The sequence below is a fragment of the Scomber scombrus genome, chromosome 18 (genome assembly GCF_963691925.1).
Source record: "Scomber scombrus chromosome 18, fScoSco1.1, whole genome shotgun sequence".
NCBI lineage: Eukaryota > Metazoa > Chordata > Actinopteri > Scombriformes > Scombridae > Scomber > Scomber scombrus.
The window spans coordinates 12,779,514-12,798,081 of NC_084987.1; the positions used below are offsets into that span (position 1 = coordinate 12,779,514).

Consider the following 18,568-nt stretch of genomic DNA (forward strand, 5'->3'; position numbering starts at 1 on the left):
GGAAAATGTATGGAAAGGTTTCATGCAAGAATATTCTTTTAAACAAGCCTCCTACATTAGTTTTGATGTGTCAAACATTTCAGCGTATCCCTGAGGTTTTAACATCCATTACGTATAATGAAATTCTGACAGATCTGCTGCAGTGATAATAACAATCATTTTGCTACAGACTTTGTGAATTAATCATCTGAAATTTTGACTCTGTTCAAAGCTTGTTGTTTTCCAAGACTGAAGTGCGTGTGTGTGTGTGTGTGTGTGTGTGTGTGTGTGTGTGTGTGCGTTTGCGTGTGCGTGTGTGTGTGTGTGTGTTCCACTGTTCCCAGCGGTGCATCTCTCTCTATTCTCACTCTGCCTCTATCCCTCTTCTTTTGTCTCACACAATGGCTTACCCAGGGTTTTACAACACTCTTTAGTCATTTACTGAGGTCAGAATTTGGGCATAAACTTAAAATGCAAAAATGGCACATAGATTAACAACTAAAGAGAAGGATTTCTAGCAGATCAGCCTTTACTGATAAGAGTCAGATTCTCCAAGTGCACCAAAGTTCATCCACTGTCCACTCTGTTTCTAATCAGATTGAATCTGGCTGCTATCTGTGTGCAGTAGTAGCCATTGATTGAGAGTTGTGGGTTTGGGCACTGGCAACAAAAGTCAACAGGCTTGTGCTCTGTTAATTAGAAGCAGCATTCCAGTTCAGTGAGGCAGATACTTGGGACATTATCTTGTTTACCCAATATGACCCTGCAAATTAAAGACAAACCTTTCACAGTAGCCAATTGTGTCTTCTCTTAACCATTACGTTAGGATATTCTAGTGTTTTTCCACTGGGGAGCCTCCGTTTCCTTTTCCGGGTAATAAATTGTACATATGAATAGCAATGCAAGCCATGTTGGTTGTACTGCATTACCTTGAAGTCTATGAGAGGATTGATTGTTACTGTTGAGTCACTCATTGTTTTGGGGTTACAAAGATGACACCTATGCAGAGGAATGTTTTGTCAATTTGGTGTAGAAATATATTGAACAAATCAGTATTTCTGAAAAGTTTCTGATTTAGAAAAAAAATTGATTAACTGTAGGTAACTTTTGAATAATAAAATGTCTGCACTCATTGAGAAAGCAAAGCATAGTTAATCATTGGAAAACTGAGGAAGCTAGTAGATGTGTAGCATAGTGCAGTGTAGCTCAGGCCTATAGATCTAATACAAGCCATCTCTGTTATAAAATCCAAACACAGCATACTTCCAGTTACAACAGCTTCTTTTCTGCTCCTTTTACAGCCAAACAATACCTAGTGGGATACCTACATCCTCAGTGTCTTGTACAGTATGCAAATGTGGGTGTTGAACCCTCATGCATGAGCTCTCCTCCGCCAATTTTGCCTCATACTGAAACCACATGAGCTTTGTCACACCAGACACAGTTACTATAGCAACAGAGCTGGTACAGCCCGGAAACAAAGCTGTTTTTTCTCAATAGATAAATAATAAAATAAGCTAATTAAATGAATTAAATAAATAAACTCTGGATCTAGAAAGGCGAGCCCACAGCACATTAGTTTTACCTCTCTAGGCTGCCACTGATTTCTGTTTATTCCACTAAAATCCACTTGAAACCTGCTTGAGATGGGTGATCAGTTACGGTCGATGTTTTAAGATACACAATCATGGGACGTGTTGCTGCATAATCAAACCTAAAAGACAAACAATAAGCAAACACTGAAGTTGTAAAGGATCATCTGAATTTGCTTGTTTCTTTCATTAAAAAAGATTGCTCTCGGATGTCATAGCACTACACAAGGGGTTCAAAATAATCCCTGCTTGCAACTGAAGTACCACACAACAATAATAAGGTAAAATCTTGATAACAAGCTAGGCTTAGTGCCCTGCAAGGGGATTTCCAAAGTACAGTGAAAGGAATTGAATCCAGTGACTGTTTGTAAGCTTGGGAATTAGTTTAAAAAGTTTTTGAAAAGGACTGGCAATGCTGCTATGTGTTCACTCAGGCTTTTTAATTTGTGTTCCTACAAGAGGTCTGATTTTGTGTTTGTGCCTGTTGCCCCACGTAGGCTGCCCTGAAGAAATACCAGATGGAACACAAGAGTAAAGGGGAGAGTCTGGAGAAGTGCCAGGCTGAACTGAAGAAACTGCGCAGGAAGAGCCAGGGCAGCAAGAACCCCTCTAAGTATGGAGAGAAGGAGATGCAGGTGAGCCTCTTGCTGGGTTTTTGCACTGAGCCTATTATAACATTAGGACTCAGAATTATGCAGTGACCCCTTTTTGGTCATTGGTCAAGATAATAGACCTGAAAAATATTAATGGTGCCTTAATTCCATTTAAATGTCCTAGAAAACCATCATGCTCAATAACAGGGTCAAATGGGATTCAGCCATCATTTGAGTCATTGATTGCACTTGTCTGCTGCAATGCCTGCTGTAAAATGGTGGAAAATACCCAGAAATCCCAAAACACTAAACTGAGATAATATAGATTCAAGTTTCGTAGCACTGCTGCACTTAGTTTTAGTTTGAGTTTTTGTGCATGTGGGTGACTGTTGGATTGGAGATGTATGAGTCCTGGTGCAAATAATGAATTTATTCTTCATAAAGTAAAGTGAAATGCACAAAACAGCAAGGATGGGGGCGGAGGCAGTGGTGACGAGGTGCCCTGAGTGGGAGGGCAACTAGTGGAGGTTTGATTATGAATCGTGTGCCCTGGCCAATCTTAAGTACATCTACACACATGCAGCATGCACACAAACACACACGAGGAAAAGATAATAACTCAGATATGGTGATGTACTAAAAGAGAATGCACTTACTAAATCCTGTGTTTTTGCACATGACTCTGACCAGGGTTTTAACAGAGAGAGTTTAAATGTTAGACAGTTTGGTCACATGACTGAAAAATGAATTATTCTTTTGTCAGTATTTAAGCATTATGTCTTCTTAACTAGCTTTACTTGTGATTCTTTATTATAGTGTTCAGCTGTGAGTGTTAAATGACATTTTTGTAAAGGCTTGAAAAAGAGCTTAGTATGAACATGTCAGTGTGGCAATGGGGCAGACCCTATTGAGTGTTACTTTACAAATATACAGTTTGCAACAGTCTTTTGCTTCCGGGAGTCTAGAGAGTCAACATTTCAAACCTGTCAAAAAAGTTATGTGTCAAACCAAAAGCAGTCACCTGTCTGACTGAGGGAATAACATAGTTTTTGCTTTTGGGGCCATCACTAGTTTGATTATTTCCATAGCAAAAGAACCCCTGACAGAGCAGCTTAGGTTAAATGAATTGTGATCAGTTGAAATTAGTTTAATGCAGGCATCAACCTTTCAGTGATAGACATAACATAATTACTTATCTTTCACATTGAGTTTTACATGCATTTGAGTGCGTACTTGCTAAGGGAAGTAGTCACAGTGTACTCTCTCTACACAGACACTCACACACATACACACACACACACACACACACACATACACACACACACACGTGTCTGCAAATACCCTATTTGTGTTAACCCACTATTGTAGGCCTTTTCCTGTGGTGTTATTTCATTGTTTAGTCCTGTAGCCAATGTTGCTGTCAAACTGTGAAAAAATGACACAGCAGAAAGTGACTGGTGCTCCTTCACAAGGGTTTCACTGGAAGCTGGAAGTCTGACTGCCTGAAGGGATGGAGGAGAAAATCTCAAACAGGTCAAGGCTTGCAGGATAATTACTGAGCTGCTGCTGGTCTTGCTGTAAAGTGTAGCCGGGCAATGACAGAATCTGATTGATAGCTGGGCTAGAAATATGTTTCTATAAACACTTAAAGTGTGTGTAAAGTCAATTCATTGATTTACTTCTAAACATATTATACATGTTGGAAAATGGTTACAGAAAACATGTGAAAAGGCTGATAACTATGCAGTACTGAATTGTGGAGATAGAGCCTTAAACTATTTCTCACCCTCTCATTTTTCCTGATTTTCTGAGCCTGCAAAAAAGGGGTACCCTGTGACATAGTGGGGTACCCGCGTGACCTTGGTCCCTCCCCTACTATATAAGTCCCCAAGTCCGCTCTCTTCAGTGGTTAACCTGCCTAGTGGCGAGTTATTGTTAATATCTAACACTACTACTACTACAGTCTACAGTTAGCCAGTTAGCTGAGCTAGCCGCCAAGTTAGCCACTGAGCTAGCGGCAGAAAGCTCACAGACGTAGTGTCCATGTTTCGGGTAGAGGTGGTGACTTTGATTGACAGGTGACACTTGGTAGGGGGCGGGGTTTCAGCAAACTTGGCGGGCACGCCCACAGCATTTGGGAGCAGAGAAAGAGGCTGACTTTTACACAACTTTGAAGGCTAATTTCATATATTTGGCGATTTTTTTAATCATTCAAATTTGGCAGGGTGGTTAACAACACACTTTTCTGTGGTATGTCAAACTCAGAACATATTTATTCTTACTTACACGCACTTTAAAGTTGAATGTTTTTTTAGAGTTCATTGGGTACAAAAACTCTGCTCTTTATGCAACTCATCTTTCAACAAAACATACAGCATACAGTCACAAACACATGCGTGCATTCTCCTGGCTGGGATGGTATGGCAGCGCCGGATTGATCTGACTGCAGTGTCATATTGAGTTTGTTCCACTGTCAGGGGTAGCATGAGGATATGAAGTGTCATCTGAAGGCATCAAAGTCTGCAGTGTGTGTAGCGGCTCAGTTTTGCATAGAGCAAGACTTGATTTGGAAGGGATGTTTGAGTGCACAAGAATGGAAAATTTGTTACACATACTGTACCTGTTGGTCTAATAATGCTTCATGTTTTGGATGATTCGGTTTCTCTTTGTTTTCTAGTATCACATTAAGCACAATTTGATGAACAGAATCAAGAATGCAGGAATCATATTTTTGAAAACCAGTATTATTTAAATATAGAAATATGTTAAATAACTTACACTACATGTTTGAAGTCTGATTATGGACCCTAGAGGTGGTAATATGGCTTTTTTTAGAGCATTATGAGTGGGACTAATTTGAAGTTTGGGTTTTTGAAAGAAAATGGAAGACCTTGTGTACAGTATTGAAATTGAAATTTGTCCTAATGGTGCAAGAGGAAAACTCATACATAGTCCACAAAGGATATATTCATATTCTTGGAATTTAAGCCAATCTTGGCTATAGATTTGTATATCTCATGTCAAAATTATTTAGCCTGTGAAGGTGAGGTGAAAGGTCACCAAAATGATCAACATTCGTCCTCAGGGAACCATTAATGCTAATAAAAGATTTCATAGAACTGTCGTCATAAGGTTTCAAGATATAGTGGTATGACTGAAGTGTTGAGATATTTTGACCTGATAGTAGCACCAGACAAAAGACAGCTATTCACAAACAAGCTTGAAGCTTTAGCATCTGTGCACTATGATACAACATTTTTAGTTGATATAATACAATGTCTTGCTGTGGACAAGAGTAGATGGAGAGATCTGCCAAAAAACCCAACGTTTTTAACTTGGTGCATATTGGACATCCAGAGTAGTGGAATTACTTCACGCATTTGCAGAGTCTGTGTGACTGATCAATTGAGTCCATCTGTGAGGAACAAGCTCATCAGACTGCGGACTCATAATGTACAGTCAGTTAGCGAGGAGGAAAAGGAAAATAAATCTTGCTTTCTTATTTTCAGCCTGCTTACTTTCACTGATCATATCATGGCTGTGAGCGTGTGAGAGAAAAGTCAACCCATTTGTGCTGGATTCCCCCAGGAAGGAAGATACAGAGAGAGAGAGAGCCCAGCACTCCCATAAGACTTGTGCTGCACAATGACAATCATCCATGTAGAAATGCTCAGACAGTGACCCACTACAAAGATGTATCCTAAGAGTGTTAAGTTTAATTTGCGTGGACCGGAATATGTTCTTTCATACAAAAGTATGCATATAAAAGTTGCTGAAGATTTCATCCTCTCCCACCACATGTGTTATTTTAGCAGATGAGGGGCACTAAGTTTTTTTTTTTTTTTAATCTTCTTTCTTTTCATTAAAAAGTAAAGGATGTCTGAGAGCAGTCTGGCAGCAGACACAGATGGCGGCCGCATCTCACTAATCGCCGTCTCATTGGTCTCTCTCTCTCTCTCTCTCTCTCTCTCTCTCACTCACTCACTCACTCACTCACTCACTCACTCACTCACTCACTCACTCACTCACTCACTCACTCACTCACTCACTCACTCACACACACAAACACACACACACTTTTCACAGTTGTCTCTCTCACTTCTCTGTCTGTCCTCCCCCTCCCTATTCTTTCTTGTCTTCAGACACTTTCACTGTGCCATCTCATCAATGGGCAAAGCCCCTGCCAAAATGCTAATCAGCTCGTTATGTAGTTCAGTAGAGTGGACCAAGGTACCGTAGAAAGGGGTTTCGTCTAGATAAACTCCTTCACACTGCATAGTCTGTTAATAACAGAGAGAGAGATGGGAGTTCAGGATTCAGAATTAATGTCACAAGATGTTTGATAAGCTCTGTTTCTTCAGCTTGATGTCATGAAAATTGAAAAGTTGGAAATGTAATTGGAACAGATGCAGAAAAAACACTTGCTTGTCTATTAAGATGTTGCCCTGAATATGTCAATGTAAGGGGACACTCACAAAAAGGTGGCGATGCTGTTCTTTTTAATCCTGATGTAGGTTTCATTTATATTCATAACCTTTGCAAAGCAAGTAAATTTTGCTATGATTTAACCTGAGGTAACTTGGTAATAACAGTGACTGGTGTCTGCCTTGGCTTTTCCCATTGCACTCATTGTCTTGGGTTACTTTCGTGACCTTCTTGAATGGTTAGAGAATTGGGCCATGTGGATTTGACAAGAGGAGAGGGCACACTGGTTGAGCCGCTCCTATTAGCTCTGTTTAGAAGTGCTAGAGCGGCCAGCAGACTGTGAGTCAGAGGCTGTAAAAAAAACAAAAGGGTCACTCCACCAGAGAGACTTAGAGAGAGAGAGAGAAGGAGCAGCCAAGTTGGCTGTGATCTTTTAAATGGTTGCTATGTGGCTTCCTTGATGTAACCGAAGACCCATTCAGATTATTGCTGAAGTGCCCAGTGTGTGTGTGTGTGTGTGTGTGTGTGTGTGTGTGTGTGTGTGTGTGTGTGTGTGTGTGTGTGTGTGTGTGTGTGTGTGTGTGTGTGTGTGTGTGTGTGTGTGTGTGTGTGTGTGTGTGTGTGTGTGTGTGTGTGTGTGTGTGTGTGTGTGTGTGTGTGTGTGTGTGTGTGTGTGTGTGTGTGACATTTGCTCACCATGGCATATTTCTCCCTCCTTTCTTTATTCTTTCTCTGCAGTATGGAGTGTGACTCATACCAAAACAAAATCACTATCTTTAACTTTTTCACAGGAGAGAAAATGACAAGGGGAGGGAAAAAAAGATTTCAACTTGTCAGCTCCGATGACATATCTGCAGTAGCATGACTTTGCTCCTCCCTTCCCAACCCACGTCGTTTAGGCACTGCTTGGGTCTTTAACTGAACTCTGTGCCTAGAAAGAACTACAACTAACTGAACCAGTTTCAAAGCACTTGATTTGAGCTTAAGGTGTACAGAAAGAACAGAATAAGGGCAGGCAGTCCTCTGGAGAAAAGTAGATTTTACATCTAGGCTTTCGTGGTGTCAAGGTATTATGGTCTACCAGGGTATTTAGAAATCCCAAAGGAATGGTACCGTCAAAGATACAGACATTGCGGTTTCTATTTAAATGATACAGAGGTGCTGTATTGAGGTGATGTATTGTAGTGCACAGCATGCACCACTAGAGGTCAGTCCCTACTGGTGGAACAGGCAGCTGAGCTTACAAAGATGGTGACTGGGAGTGGTGGGGATAACATTACAGGACTAGTAAAAATGACAAAATGCCTCAGCTCCTATCTGGGAGTATTTTGGGTTTTGTCCCAAATGCCACATATAACAATCTTGAGATGACTTCTTCCAACTACAAAAGCAATTTCATTAGCCACATGATTTTATTCAACTGCCAGTCTGCCACCACCAACTGCACATCATCTTCTTCAGTACACTAATGTGTCAGTATTTTTCACGGCAATAAGTGTAATCCCGTACTCCAGCAAGAATTTATGGAAGAAGGGTACTTATCAGCCATAAGTATTTAAACCGAGCGAGACTTGTCTAGGTAGGCTAACTGCTATTAGACACACAGCACAAATACCGTCATGTAATGTATAATGTCAGGAAGGTATGAAGGAATCAACAAATGTTATCCTTCTCTTGCTTGTGTTGACAACTTGACTCAGTGGATCTGTATAATAATTTAAGAGGATTTATTCTCATGCTTAGCTGGTAAACTAATGCAGAAGGCCTTTCCTCAAATTGTTTATGCGTTCAGCATTGTTTGCCAATTAAAATATTCCCCCACATTCGACACTCCAGTGGAGTAACCTCGTGGCTTTTGGCAGTGAGGAAGTAGTGTGCTCTGGTGGTTACTAAATGAAATTCATCTGAACTGTGTGGTGGCACCACAGTAACTTACTTATGTATTATGGATTATGTTTCTTTTATGCCTCTAAAACTGAGACAAACAAGCCAGCATTGTTAGTATACCTCATCGCATGCTCATTTGCTTCATCTGTTTTGTTATAAATGAGAGGAATGGAATCCAAACCAGTCAAATACACCATAGAAAATAAGTTCAGTCTGGATCAAATGACTGTAAGTAAATATAACACACTCTTCCGGCTCAGTATATTTCAGCAGATGTTACAGTATCAAAGCCATGAAACTGATCTCAGTTCAGTTGGCCTACTTTAAGAGAGTATCTCAAACTTTCAGCAAACTCTGCTGTTTGTAAATACAGAGAATACACTCGCTCATAATAAACACCTACAGTAAATGTCATTTCCTCCTCAAAATAGGGCTCCCTGTAGCTTCTCACCACTGTGCAGAACACTATATGTGTGTTGTCGGCGAACTCAATGAGACATTTCCCACTGACATTTCCCATTTTTAGAAAGCTCATGCTAAGTCAAACTGACAGCACTGGATCGTGCTCTCTTTCTGTCACTGTTACTAACCCTTATACACACATTAACACACCTGTTATTTGTTATTGTCCAACATAACATGTAAAATGGATTAGTGGGTCTTTGTGAGCTATTTGACTGAGGTTCTTCAGTCAAAATTGCCTTGCCTTGGTAGCACTCGACAGGGGAATAACCGGACAGGGAAAGTTACGCAGTAAGGTTCTCTCCTTGCACAACTATTACCGCAAAGGTGCACTTAACCCCAATTGCTCCTGTGGAGCTGTGCAGTGATTGACAGTACAAGGTTGTGCTGTACTGAGCAGTGTTCAAGTGTGAATGTATTCAATGGTGTGAATTTGAAACAGGATGCTATTAGTTCTGAGTTATGTGTCAGAACTTCTGTCCATCAACATCACCTACTAAATGTGAAAAGTGTCCTATTTTTCCTAAGATATAAAGGCGCTTGCTGTGCACTAGTAGCCAAAATGTATTTTTCACTGTCTCAGCAGGAATCTCTGTACAAAGCAATAACTGGACATATAAAACAAAAGCAAATATTCAATGCAAAAGTGCATGTATCTTGTCTTGAGTGCAAATCTGTACATATTGTGTTTAGTGGACCTGTGTTTTTGTATGTTCCCCTTAAGTTTGTGGAGACCATCAGCAGTAAGCAGTCTGAGCTGGACACCTTCATTGCTGAGGGATACAAAACAGCCTTGTCTGAGGAGCGTCGCAGGTACTGCTTTCTAGTGGACCGCCAGTGTGCTGTGGCCAAGAACAGCAGCGCCTACCATGGCAAGGTAAGTCCAAGGGTCCCTTCACCACCAAGAGAATAAAAATGAAAATCTCATACTGTCTTAGAATGATATTGACATACATGAACATCACAGGATAGATCAGACATATTTACTGTTTACAGTGGAGCATTGTTGCTGGACGTAACCTTAGTTACTAATAACGCTAAGCCTGTCATGAGTATGCTTGGTCTTTGTACATGTTTTTCATCCATTTTGTTCAAAATGAAGGTGCAGGGCTGAACAGGTCAGTTTACAAGACTGAACTTTTTTACTTTTTTTTATTTTTGTGTTAACTCTAGCCAACTACTCCCCATCTGTCATCGCCATGTTATTTGAAAATCACCTGCTTTAGACCATTGTTCACTGAAAAGGGCATACTAGCAGATATATAATTCAAAGTCACATTAGCTTTGACCGTTCATAGGGGCCTCTTCATTTTAAAAATTCATTAAGACTGTAGACAATGCCCAGCTGACAGGCATATCTGAAGCTGTAATCCATCATTGCACCTTCGAGTGTCCTGGCCACCTTTTTGTATAGCAAACTGCCTCCCTTGCTCGGTTCATAAAAGAACCATAATAGGAAAAGGTATCAGAACGTTGAATCTAGATAGATAGAAAATCTCAGTGCGCTGATGAAGACAGGAATTGCAAACTATATCTTATCCATATTGTTTACGAAAACAGTCAATGGAGCGTTATTTAGTCCAATGTATTATTTTCATAGGAAATGCTTGTAGTGGTTTGTCTGTCTCTTTGTGTACTGCACATGTGTGTCTATCCAGTACCAAGGAACATCAAATTACTGAGTAATAGAGTACATCAGTCTCCTGGGATTACTGGTCGGTGTGAACTGTCAGCCTGAAAATGTGGCCAGAGGAGTACTCTCTGTGTGTGTGTGTGTGCGCGCAAGCGCATAGGTGTATGCGCTTGTGCGCGCTGCATCCCTTTTCAACATGGAGTCTAGTCATTAATCAGGATGGGGGTGTGCGTGGGAAGAGTTCACCTTCAACAATCTGAAGAACCCTCTCTCAGAGGGTTCCTAGTGTGTGTATGTGTGTGTGTGTGTGTGAGAGACAGAGAATGGATGAAGAGATGGAGCAAGCTAAAAATTTATGTATACAAGGGGGCAAAATTGTCTGTGTTTTGTGTGTGTGCGCACATATACTGTACAATCATATATGTGAACATTTCTGTCCATCAAATTTTCATGTCTGTAGAAAGAACATCAATGTCCACAGGCTGTGAGCTGCTGCAGTGGGCAGCTTGGTTATATGTTATCCTGTCCTACTGCCTCACCCACGCATTACATTATCATAGTTGTGCAAAGGGCAGTGGTCAAGGATACACAGAGAGGAAAAACCTTTGAGAACTAAATGTTGTTGTTTTTTCAGAGAATAGAGCTATTGAAGGTATACCAAATAAATTGTTCTTGTCAGCTGTATCAAAAGCTCACTTCTCTTACAATAATAATGCAAGTGTATTTTTGTATTTATTTTTTTGTTTTGTTTCTCCAATCTTTCCCTCCTCCTTTCAGGGTAAAGATCTTCTGACCCAGAAGATCCCAGTGTGGCAACAGGCCTGTTCAGATCCCAACAAGTTGCCAGAGAGGGCCATGCTCCTTGCTCAGCAGATGGGCTCTGCTGCACTTGGGGGCACAAGCCCCCTGCATACCTCCAAATCCAATCTGGTCATCTCAGACCCCATCCCCGGAGCCCAGCCTCTTCCAGTGCCTCCGGAGCTGGCTGTCTTTATGGGTAGTGGCCTCGGACACCCAGCAGTGAGTTGAAGAAATGGGGGACTTCATATTTCTCTTTTGTGTCTTTTCTTTTTCTTACAGTTTGTATATTACTGTTTCATTCAGAACTAATGGAACTAATGACTTAATGTCAGACAGACTAGACTCAGATGAACTCTTAATTGACATTTGTTTAAAATCAACTTATAGTTGTTGTCTCTTTTTTGTGTGTGAATTAATACGAATGCAGCGAATGTAAATCATGATTTATCATCACATCAGCTCATTCTGAATATTTCATGAAGTAATTGCTGCTGTAGTATTGTACAGCGTTCTCATAAGTTTACTCATAAATCCATTTATCTGCCTGCTTTATTCCAGAGGCTGATGGGCCCTGATGGCATGTCTATGGTCAATGGGACAACAGGAGTCCACGGGGAGGAATACTGGACGGATGGAGGAAGTATGTCTGTGTCTCAAGTCAGGCCTTCGTCTCCTCAAACCCAGGCACAGGGCCCGCCCCAGGTTCAGCCTCAGAGACAGGTCAGCGATGTCTACTCCAACACTCTCCCAGTCCGCAGGCCTGCCCCCGCCAAGAATAAGAACCCCGTGGGTAAGAAGAAATCAAAACATTTCTCCAATTTAAGGAGAAACAGTAGCATTGCAGGGAGAAAGATTAAACATTCAAACTCCAGATTAACTGGGATAAAGAAGAATTGAACTGCAGCACCAAACAGGCAGATAGATAATGCTTGTCAGTGTCTTGAAGATGGAGCATAGGAAAAGTTGTGTCTTCCTCTTCAGCAATATTTATGAGACATATTGGCATCTACTTATCATCTCATCTTATAGTCTCATTTGTTTATGATATTTATACTATCACTTAACTTGACAGAGGTAGGGATGCTTACGGATAATTTACTGAGGAGTCATTGTAAAATTTGATTGACTGTACCTAAAGAGACATTTATGTTAGCGTTAGTTATCACTGCAGACTATAGTTATTTAGAGCATTTATGACTTTGGTACTCTGAATATCATGTCTCTGACCATATCTTGTCTACAAAACTCCTAAGGAGAAACACGGACCCTGCCCAGGTCCAGCTCCATGGCAGCAGGCCTGGAAAAGAACGGGCGCTCTCGTGTCCAGGCCATCTTTTCCCATGCTGCAGGTGACAACGGCACCCTGCTCAGCTTCTCCGAGGGAGATGTCATCACCCTGCTAGTGCCTGAAGCCCGCGATGGCTGGCACTATGGGGAGAATGAGAAGAACAAAATGTAAGTAATATATATTCATTTATTCTATTTTGCCTGAATCCATACTGTGACTATGTACAGTGAATGTAAAGTTTAAGTTCAACAAGGACTTCACTTTTCTCAGGCGTGGCTGGTTCCCATTCTCCTATACTCGTGTGCTGCCTGAGAGCGACAATGAGAAGCTCAGAGTGAAGTATGTTGCAGTTTTCAATCATACAGCATGTCAGCTAAATGAGTCCAAATGAGTGCAAATCTGAGGTCATTTTTTCTTCCCCTCATAGCCTGCATCATGGGAAAAGTAGCAGCACAGGGAACTTGTTGGAGAGTGATGCATCACTGCCCACACCTGACTACGGCCTGACCGCCCGACTGCTGGCACAGAGCCTAGCACAGTCCCGCCCACGCCCCTACAGCATGGCAGGCTTTGGCACACAGGTAGGTACAATTTGACATGTGTAGTATCCGTGAACAATACAATTTTACACTTGTTACACTTGCTCAGTTAATTTGTAGCTCCCATCTGGTTTAGTCTTATGTTGCATAATTGGATATGAGTAATCCTGCAGTAACTGAAAAGTAGACTTCTGTTTAGTTTCTGCTGCCACCTAGTGTATGTTTCTAAGTATATTTCAATCCAAGGTATTCATGTTCACAAAGTGAAACATTTTATTTTTTATCTTTTCAGCCTGCTATTGAGGATTATGATGGTCGTTTTGCCACAAGGTAAGTCTTTTCTGCCCTGCTTTTTAAGTAATGATATAACTGTCGATGCCATCTGAATCATTAAACTTAGAAAGTGTAATGAGAGGTGTGTGACGACAAGGACCCTGTTTACACTTGGTTTTAAATTGCATCTTGGATGATTTGATCACAAGTGGACGGCGCTCAATACAAGTGTAAATGAACGCATTGTGATCCGATTACTTAAACCACTTGCTGTCATGGTCTGGGACACAACATATCTTTTGAAGTGTAAATGTTTAATGCATCCCAATGTGTCCCCAACAAGGAAAATACATCATTAATACAGGACGTGATGGTTGTTTGAGTGAAAGTGCGCTAACATCAATTGACTTAGTCCTCCCAATCTCAACAGTTGCACATGTATAGTAGTTCTTGAAACATTTTTGTTTTCTTAGCTAGCCTGTGCGAAACAAATCTGGTGCTTGTCTGGCAAAATAATGATGTAATAACTGTGCGTGGGGCTCTTTGACCTTCTAAAGAAAATGATGTAGGCAGTAACAAAATCTTGGACACTTTATAGACACAGGTGTGAATGGTGATGTATCTTGGCTGTCACCGTAATGTATTTTAAAACCAAGTATAAACAGCCTCAAGAAGAAGACATGAGAGCTAGTCCTTCTTACCTGAACTAAAATGTCTGAACATTCAAGAGACAGCAAAGCTACAGCTAAATGTGTGCTATGATCCAATTGAATGACTCATTCAACTAATTGTTAGAAGGTTAGTATGCATACTGAAAAATGCCTGATTTGTAAGAGTGCTAATGATGTACACCATTGTATCAATGGTGTATATCAAAGAACATGGACTAGTTACCCATAGTTGCAAAAAATGAAATAAATTGTGGATGCTGGTGACATCACAAGAAGGAAGCAAATGATATCTCAAGAAATTATTATTTTTAGCTTTATCTTAGTGAAATTCAGTTTAAAGTGACATCTCGAGGTGCCAATTTGATTGACGTCCAATTGCATCATTTCATGTCAGTAGAAAATATGGGAGTACTTTGATATCGTACCTGAAGAAAGGGTAAAATATGACAGTTGAATGCCTGCTGTATGCACTTGTATGGATTTGGAACACCTCGTTAGATTCCTGTGCTTTATTAACACTGATGCGAACCTACTACAGTTCCATGCATTATCGAAGTAGTATCAATACATTTATGTAGTATGAGTAGAGTTGGAGTGTTTTTATTCTTGACTGCTGTCTGTTATTATAATTATTATTATTGTTGGTTTTTTGATTAACCCTTAAATGTCAGAAAATATTCACTAATGCCAATCACAATTCTACTGAGCCGTCTTTAGATTACTTGTTTTGTCTGACAAACAGTCCAAATACACAAAAACACAAATATATTAAATGTTTATATTTTCATTCATTGTTTTGCTTGATAAATGAAGTGGACAATTAAACAATTATCAAAATAGCCAACTGTTGGTCTGCCCTTTGGTAAAATAAATGATTTAGCCCTAATGAGGATTCTAATTAATGTCATTTTGCGGTAGTGTTAAAATCCCCACCTCATCAGATATGTGCAGTTTTCCTTTGAATATACTTTTACTGTGTCTTCATTGTCCTTTCCTCTTTGTTCTTGCTTACTTTACTTTTGTAATAGCTCTTTAAAGTAATGAATGCAGTACAACGGGCTCAGTGTCTCAGTTTATTGTCAGAGTGCTCTTGGCTCAGTATATTTCAACTGTAATCCTATCAAATCCTTGCTGACTCACTAGGGTTGTTTGAGGTTACGGTTAGGCATTATGCTGTGCCTGTTTTCTGTCCAATCAGGGAGTACATTCTTGTGTTTGCATGTGTTTATATATCTGTATATGTATGAACCTGTGTGAGAGATGCCGTGTGTGAGCGAGAAAAAATGGACATGGAGTGTATATGCACTCGTATTGTCTGGTGGAATACACGTTGTGACAGTAGACATCATGCTGACCTCATCTCAGTCATCACTGCTTGTCAGCCTGGGGCTTTGGGCACCAGTGCCAAGCTGTTGTACATATTCCTGTCTGCTCTGAATGTATTTTTTTTTCTTTCTGTATCAGTATTTTGAGACAACACTGTCCTGCAGGGTGTATTCACCCCAACAGACTAATCTAAAACTAATCACTACATCCTCCTGCTAAGGAGATGACTTGATGATTTTCTCATCAACAGTAACTATTGGTCAGTGAGTGACAGAGGCAAACATTGGCTCAATTCTATCCTTAAAGATGGGCAATAATATCCAATGAGTATATCTGGATTTTTTTTTTTTTTTAAGTGTTGATGAGGGAATTGGGAGTCCAATCTTCCTGATCACGGCAGGTGTGTTTGGAGTTGTAGTTGTAGGTGGGGCAAAAATTTCTTGACCCCACCTACCTACACTTCTCCTAAACTCTACGCTGCCTCCTTGTGCCTGTCTTGTCTTTCACCATTTCTCTCTGAGTGTGTCCGACCTGGCAAGCTTCCTTCTCTCTTTGTTCCACAGTGACAGTCCTGATGGCAAATTGATTTCGACTGTGTGAGAACAGACATACAGACAGACACAGACAGCTCCGGATAGCACAGGGGCCTCTTCCTCCCCATCTTTCCCCTCCTCTTAGCTTCCCTCCTGTCCACTTATCTCCACCTCTCCTCCTCTGCCTCCACACACACCCCTTCTCCAAGTGGAAGAGGCCAGTTTCATCCCTCCTTTCTGTCCTCTCTTCCTCCCCGGGTCCCTCCTTTCCTCCTTCCATCCATCCTGGGGTGCTGCCGCTGGTGGTGTCGGTGTGGACAGTAGCGGTTGGTGGGTGGAGGATTGCGTTGAGCGCGAGAGCCAGAGCGGGGCCTTCCTGCTCGGCATGCAGCGATATGGACTCTGAATACTCTATCTCTGATCACAGTCCACCATCATGGACTGATCTCTCAAGAGACTGCCTTTGCTACTGCTTGTCTTTCATGCATGTACATGGTTGTGTCATTTTGTCAAACTAAAGGACATGTTCATGTACTGTACAAGTGCCAAAAGACTTCAGTGTCGTTGTACAAAAGCCACCGGCTGAATGGCCTTTTTAAGCACACGTGGGCCCAGTATTATCGAGCTCCCACCCAACACACACTCGCTCAAAGCTTTGTTCAAAGTAAGGCTGTGCAGCAGATTACAATGTTCCTGTTCTGAGAGATCCCATAGGTCGCGCTGTGCTTCCTTGTGTCAGTGCTAGACTTAATTTTCTGTCCAGAGGGTGTGTGTCATATGCCTTACTTTGTTCTATTTTTTCCCTTTTTTTTAATTAAACACATATTTTGTGCAACTGAAGCAAATTACAAATTGAGCTTCAAAAATATACAGTATTATGTATGTATATATATATATATATATATATATATAAAATTGTTTTCCATCAGTCCACCAAATTGCACTGTATTGTGATCATCGCAAAACATGTTTCATATAAATTTCCAATTCAACTTGAAACCCTCAGCCGCACAGAATCCTCCTTTTTGCCATTCTTGGCTGGACTTACTGCCATAATTGTCAGTTAAAATAAAAGTGTCTCACTCCAGCAACCTTAAATTTGTTTTTTTTTCTGATGCTACATTGAGTTTGGAGGGGTCCTTGATCTTTTCTATCCTCAATAACAGCTGTGAATTAGTTTGAGTTTAAATGACAACCACGGCTTTTGCAGCTCTCAGTGTTATTTATGATTGTATTCCCTGAGTGGCTATGTAGTTTTTTGGTATTTTCTTTTAAAACAATTATTGTCCTTGTAAAAAAAATTAAAAATAAATAAATACCAGAAACAATGAGAAACTACTAATTAGTTGAAGTGTTTATCTTATGCATGCTGTGGAGGGATACCAGAAAATGTGATACTGAAAATTGACCTTGAATGTATGGTGACTTTTTACAAAGGTATTCTAAATAAAACATATCTCTATATATTAATAAACAGTCTGGTCTGACGAGAAATCTGTTCTGCCACTGACACTGACATTTTCACTTTTTCTTAAATGTTTAAATGAATTCCTTTTTTTCCCCCAAACTGCCACCCTTGTGTGAATCATTTCAAGCCGCAGTGGTGACTTAAGCATGCAGTTTCATCCTTTCCCCTTTCCCTGACACCCATAGCATCTTTGCTGCTCTCTGTGTCACTGTAAAAAAAAGACTGTCTGTCTGTGGTGGTGTTATGTACAGTATTATGAGCATCTGAACTTTTCCTGCCTGCTTACTTTCGTTTTTGGTTGTGTACAAGCATACTTTTGGCCTGTGTTTGCGTGGTATTCGGTTGATGATGCACACATTTTAAGCAGACGCAACTTGAGAAATACCTGCCTGTTGATGCATTTACAGTATTACTAGTGTACGAAGACAAGCTGCAGATATGTTTCTTCACAGTTTTGGATTTGAAAAGGCGCATACTATACAGCATGTTGTGCATGAAGTGTAAATTTCTGTTTACCATCCCTCATTTCAGTTAGTTATTATCATCAACCTACAGTATGTTCATCTTGCACCAGACTAACCAGCAGTGTCGTTACTAAATGTGACCCATGCATGATCTGAGAGATGAGCCATTCAAACCCAAGGGTTCTCTTTACCTTCCAGTTTGGGTCCAGAATTGTCCCGGTTCTGAGCGAACAGGACCTCCGTAAGTCACCAGCCTCCATCGTCTTTCAGCCAACCAATCACTTTCTTTCTCTCTTTTTACTGCCTGGTTTTCTCTGCTGTCATTGGCTGTCTGGCTGCAGTAGGATGCTGGGAATCACTGCTGGTCTTTCTGTCCTTTGGCCTCCATGGATATGGCAGCATTTGGTTCTGTCTGTCCAGCAGGCCTCGGGTTGTAAAATAATTACTTTTTCGTGTGTCTTTAACACAATATCATACAGAGAAGACGCTAACCCTGCATGCATGTCTATTTCAAGCTTTTTTTGGTTTGCTTTTATTTATTTTTTCTTACTTTACTAGAGTTTTCTCATTATGTGCTTGCTAAAACTCACAATACATATCGCAACCATTTGCTCAATTCATTATTATTAAAAAG

The 18,568-nt window shown here is 40.6% G+C and overlaps 1 protein-coding gene across 4 annotated transcripts in view; it reads left to right on the top strand.

Annotated features, from left to right (window-relative positions):
- Positions 1-18,568, top strand: part of baiap2a (BAR/IMD domain containing adaptor protein 2a) — a 52,233-nt gene that overhangs the window by 31,962 nt on the left and 1,703 nt on the right. The window contains exons 6-14 of one of the 4 annotated variants that reach the window (XM_062437999.1): positions 2,069-2,206; positions 9,663-9,815; positions 11,349-11,591; positions 11,931-12,162; positions 12,626-12,827; positions 12,931-12,999; positions 13,088-13,241; positions 13,492-13,529; positions 18,133-18,175. In XM_062437999.1, coding sequence (XP_062293983.1) covers positions 2,069-2,206; positions 9,663-9,815; positions 11,349-11,591; positions 11,931-12,162; positions 12,626-12,827; positions 12,931-12,999; positions 13,088-13,241; positions 13,492-13,529; positions 18,133-18,160 — 1,257 coding nt within the window. In that variant the 3' untranslated portion in view covers positions 18,161-18,175. The other 3 variants (XM_062437997.1, XM_062438000.1, XM_062437998.1) reach the window with 3 other exon arrangements.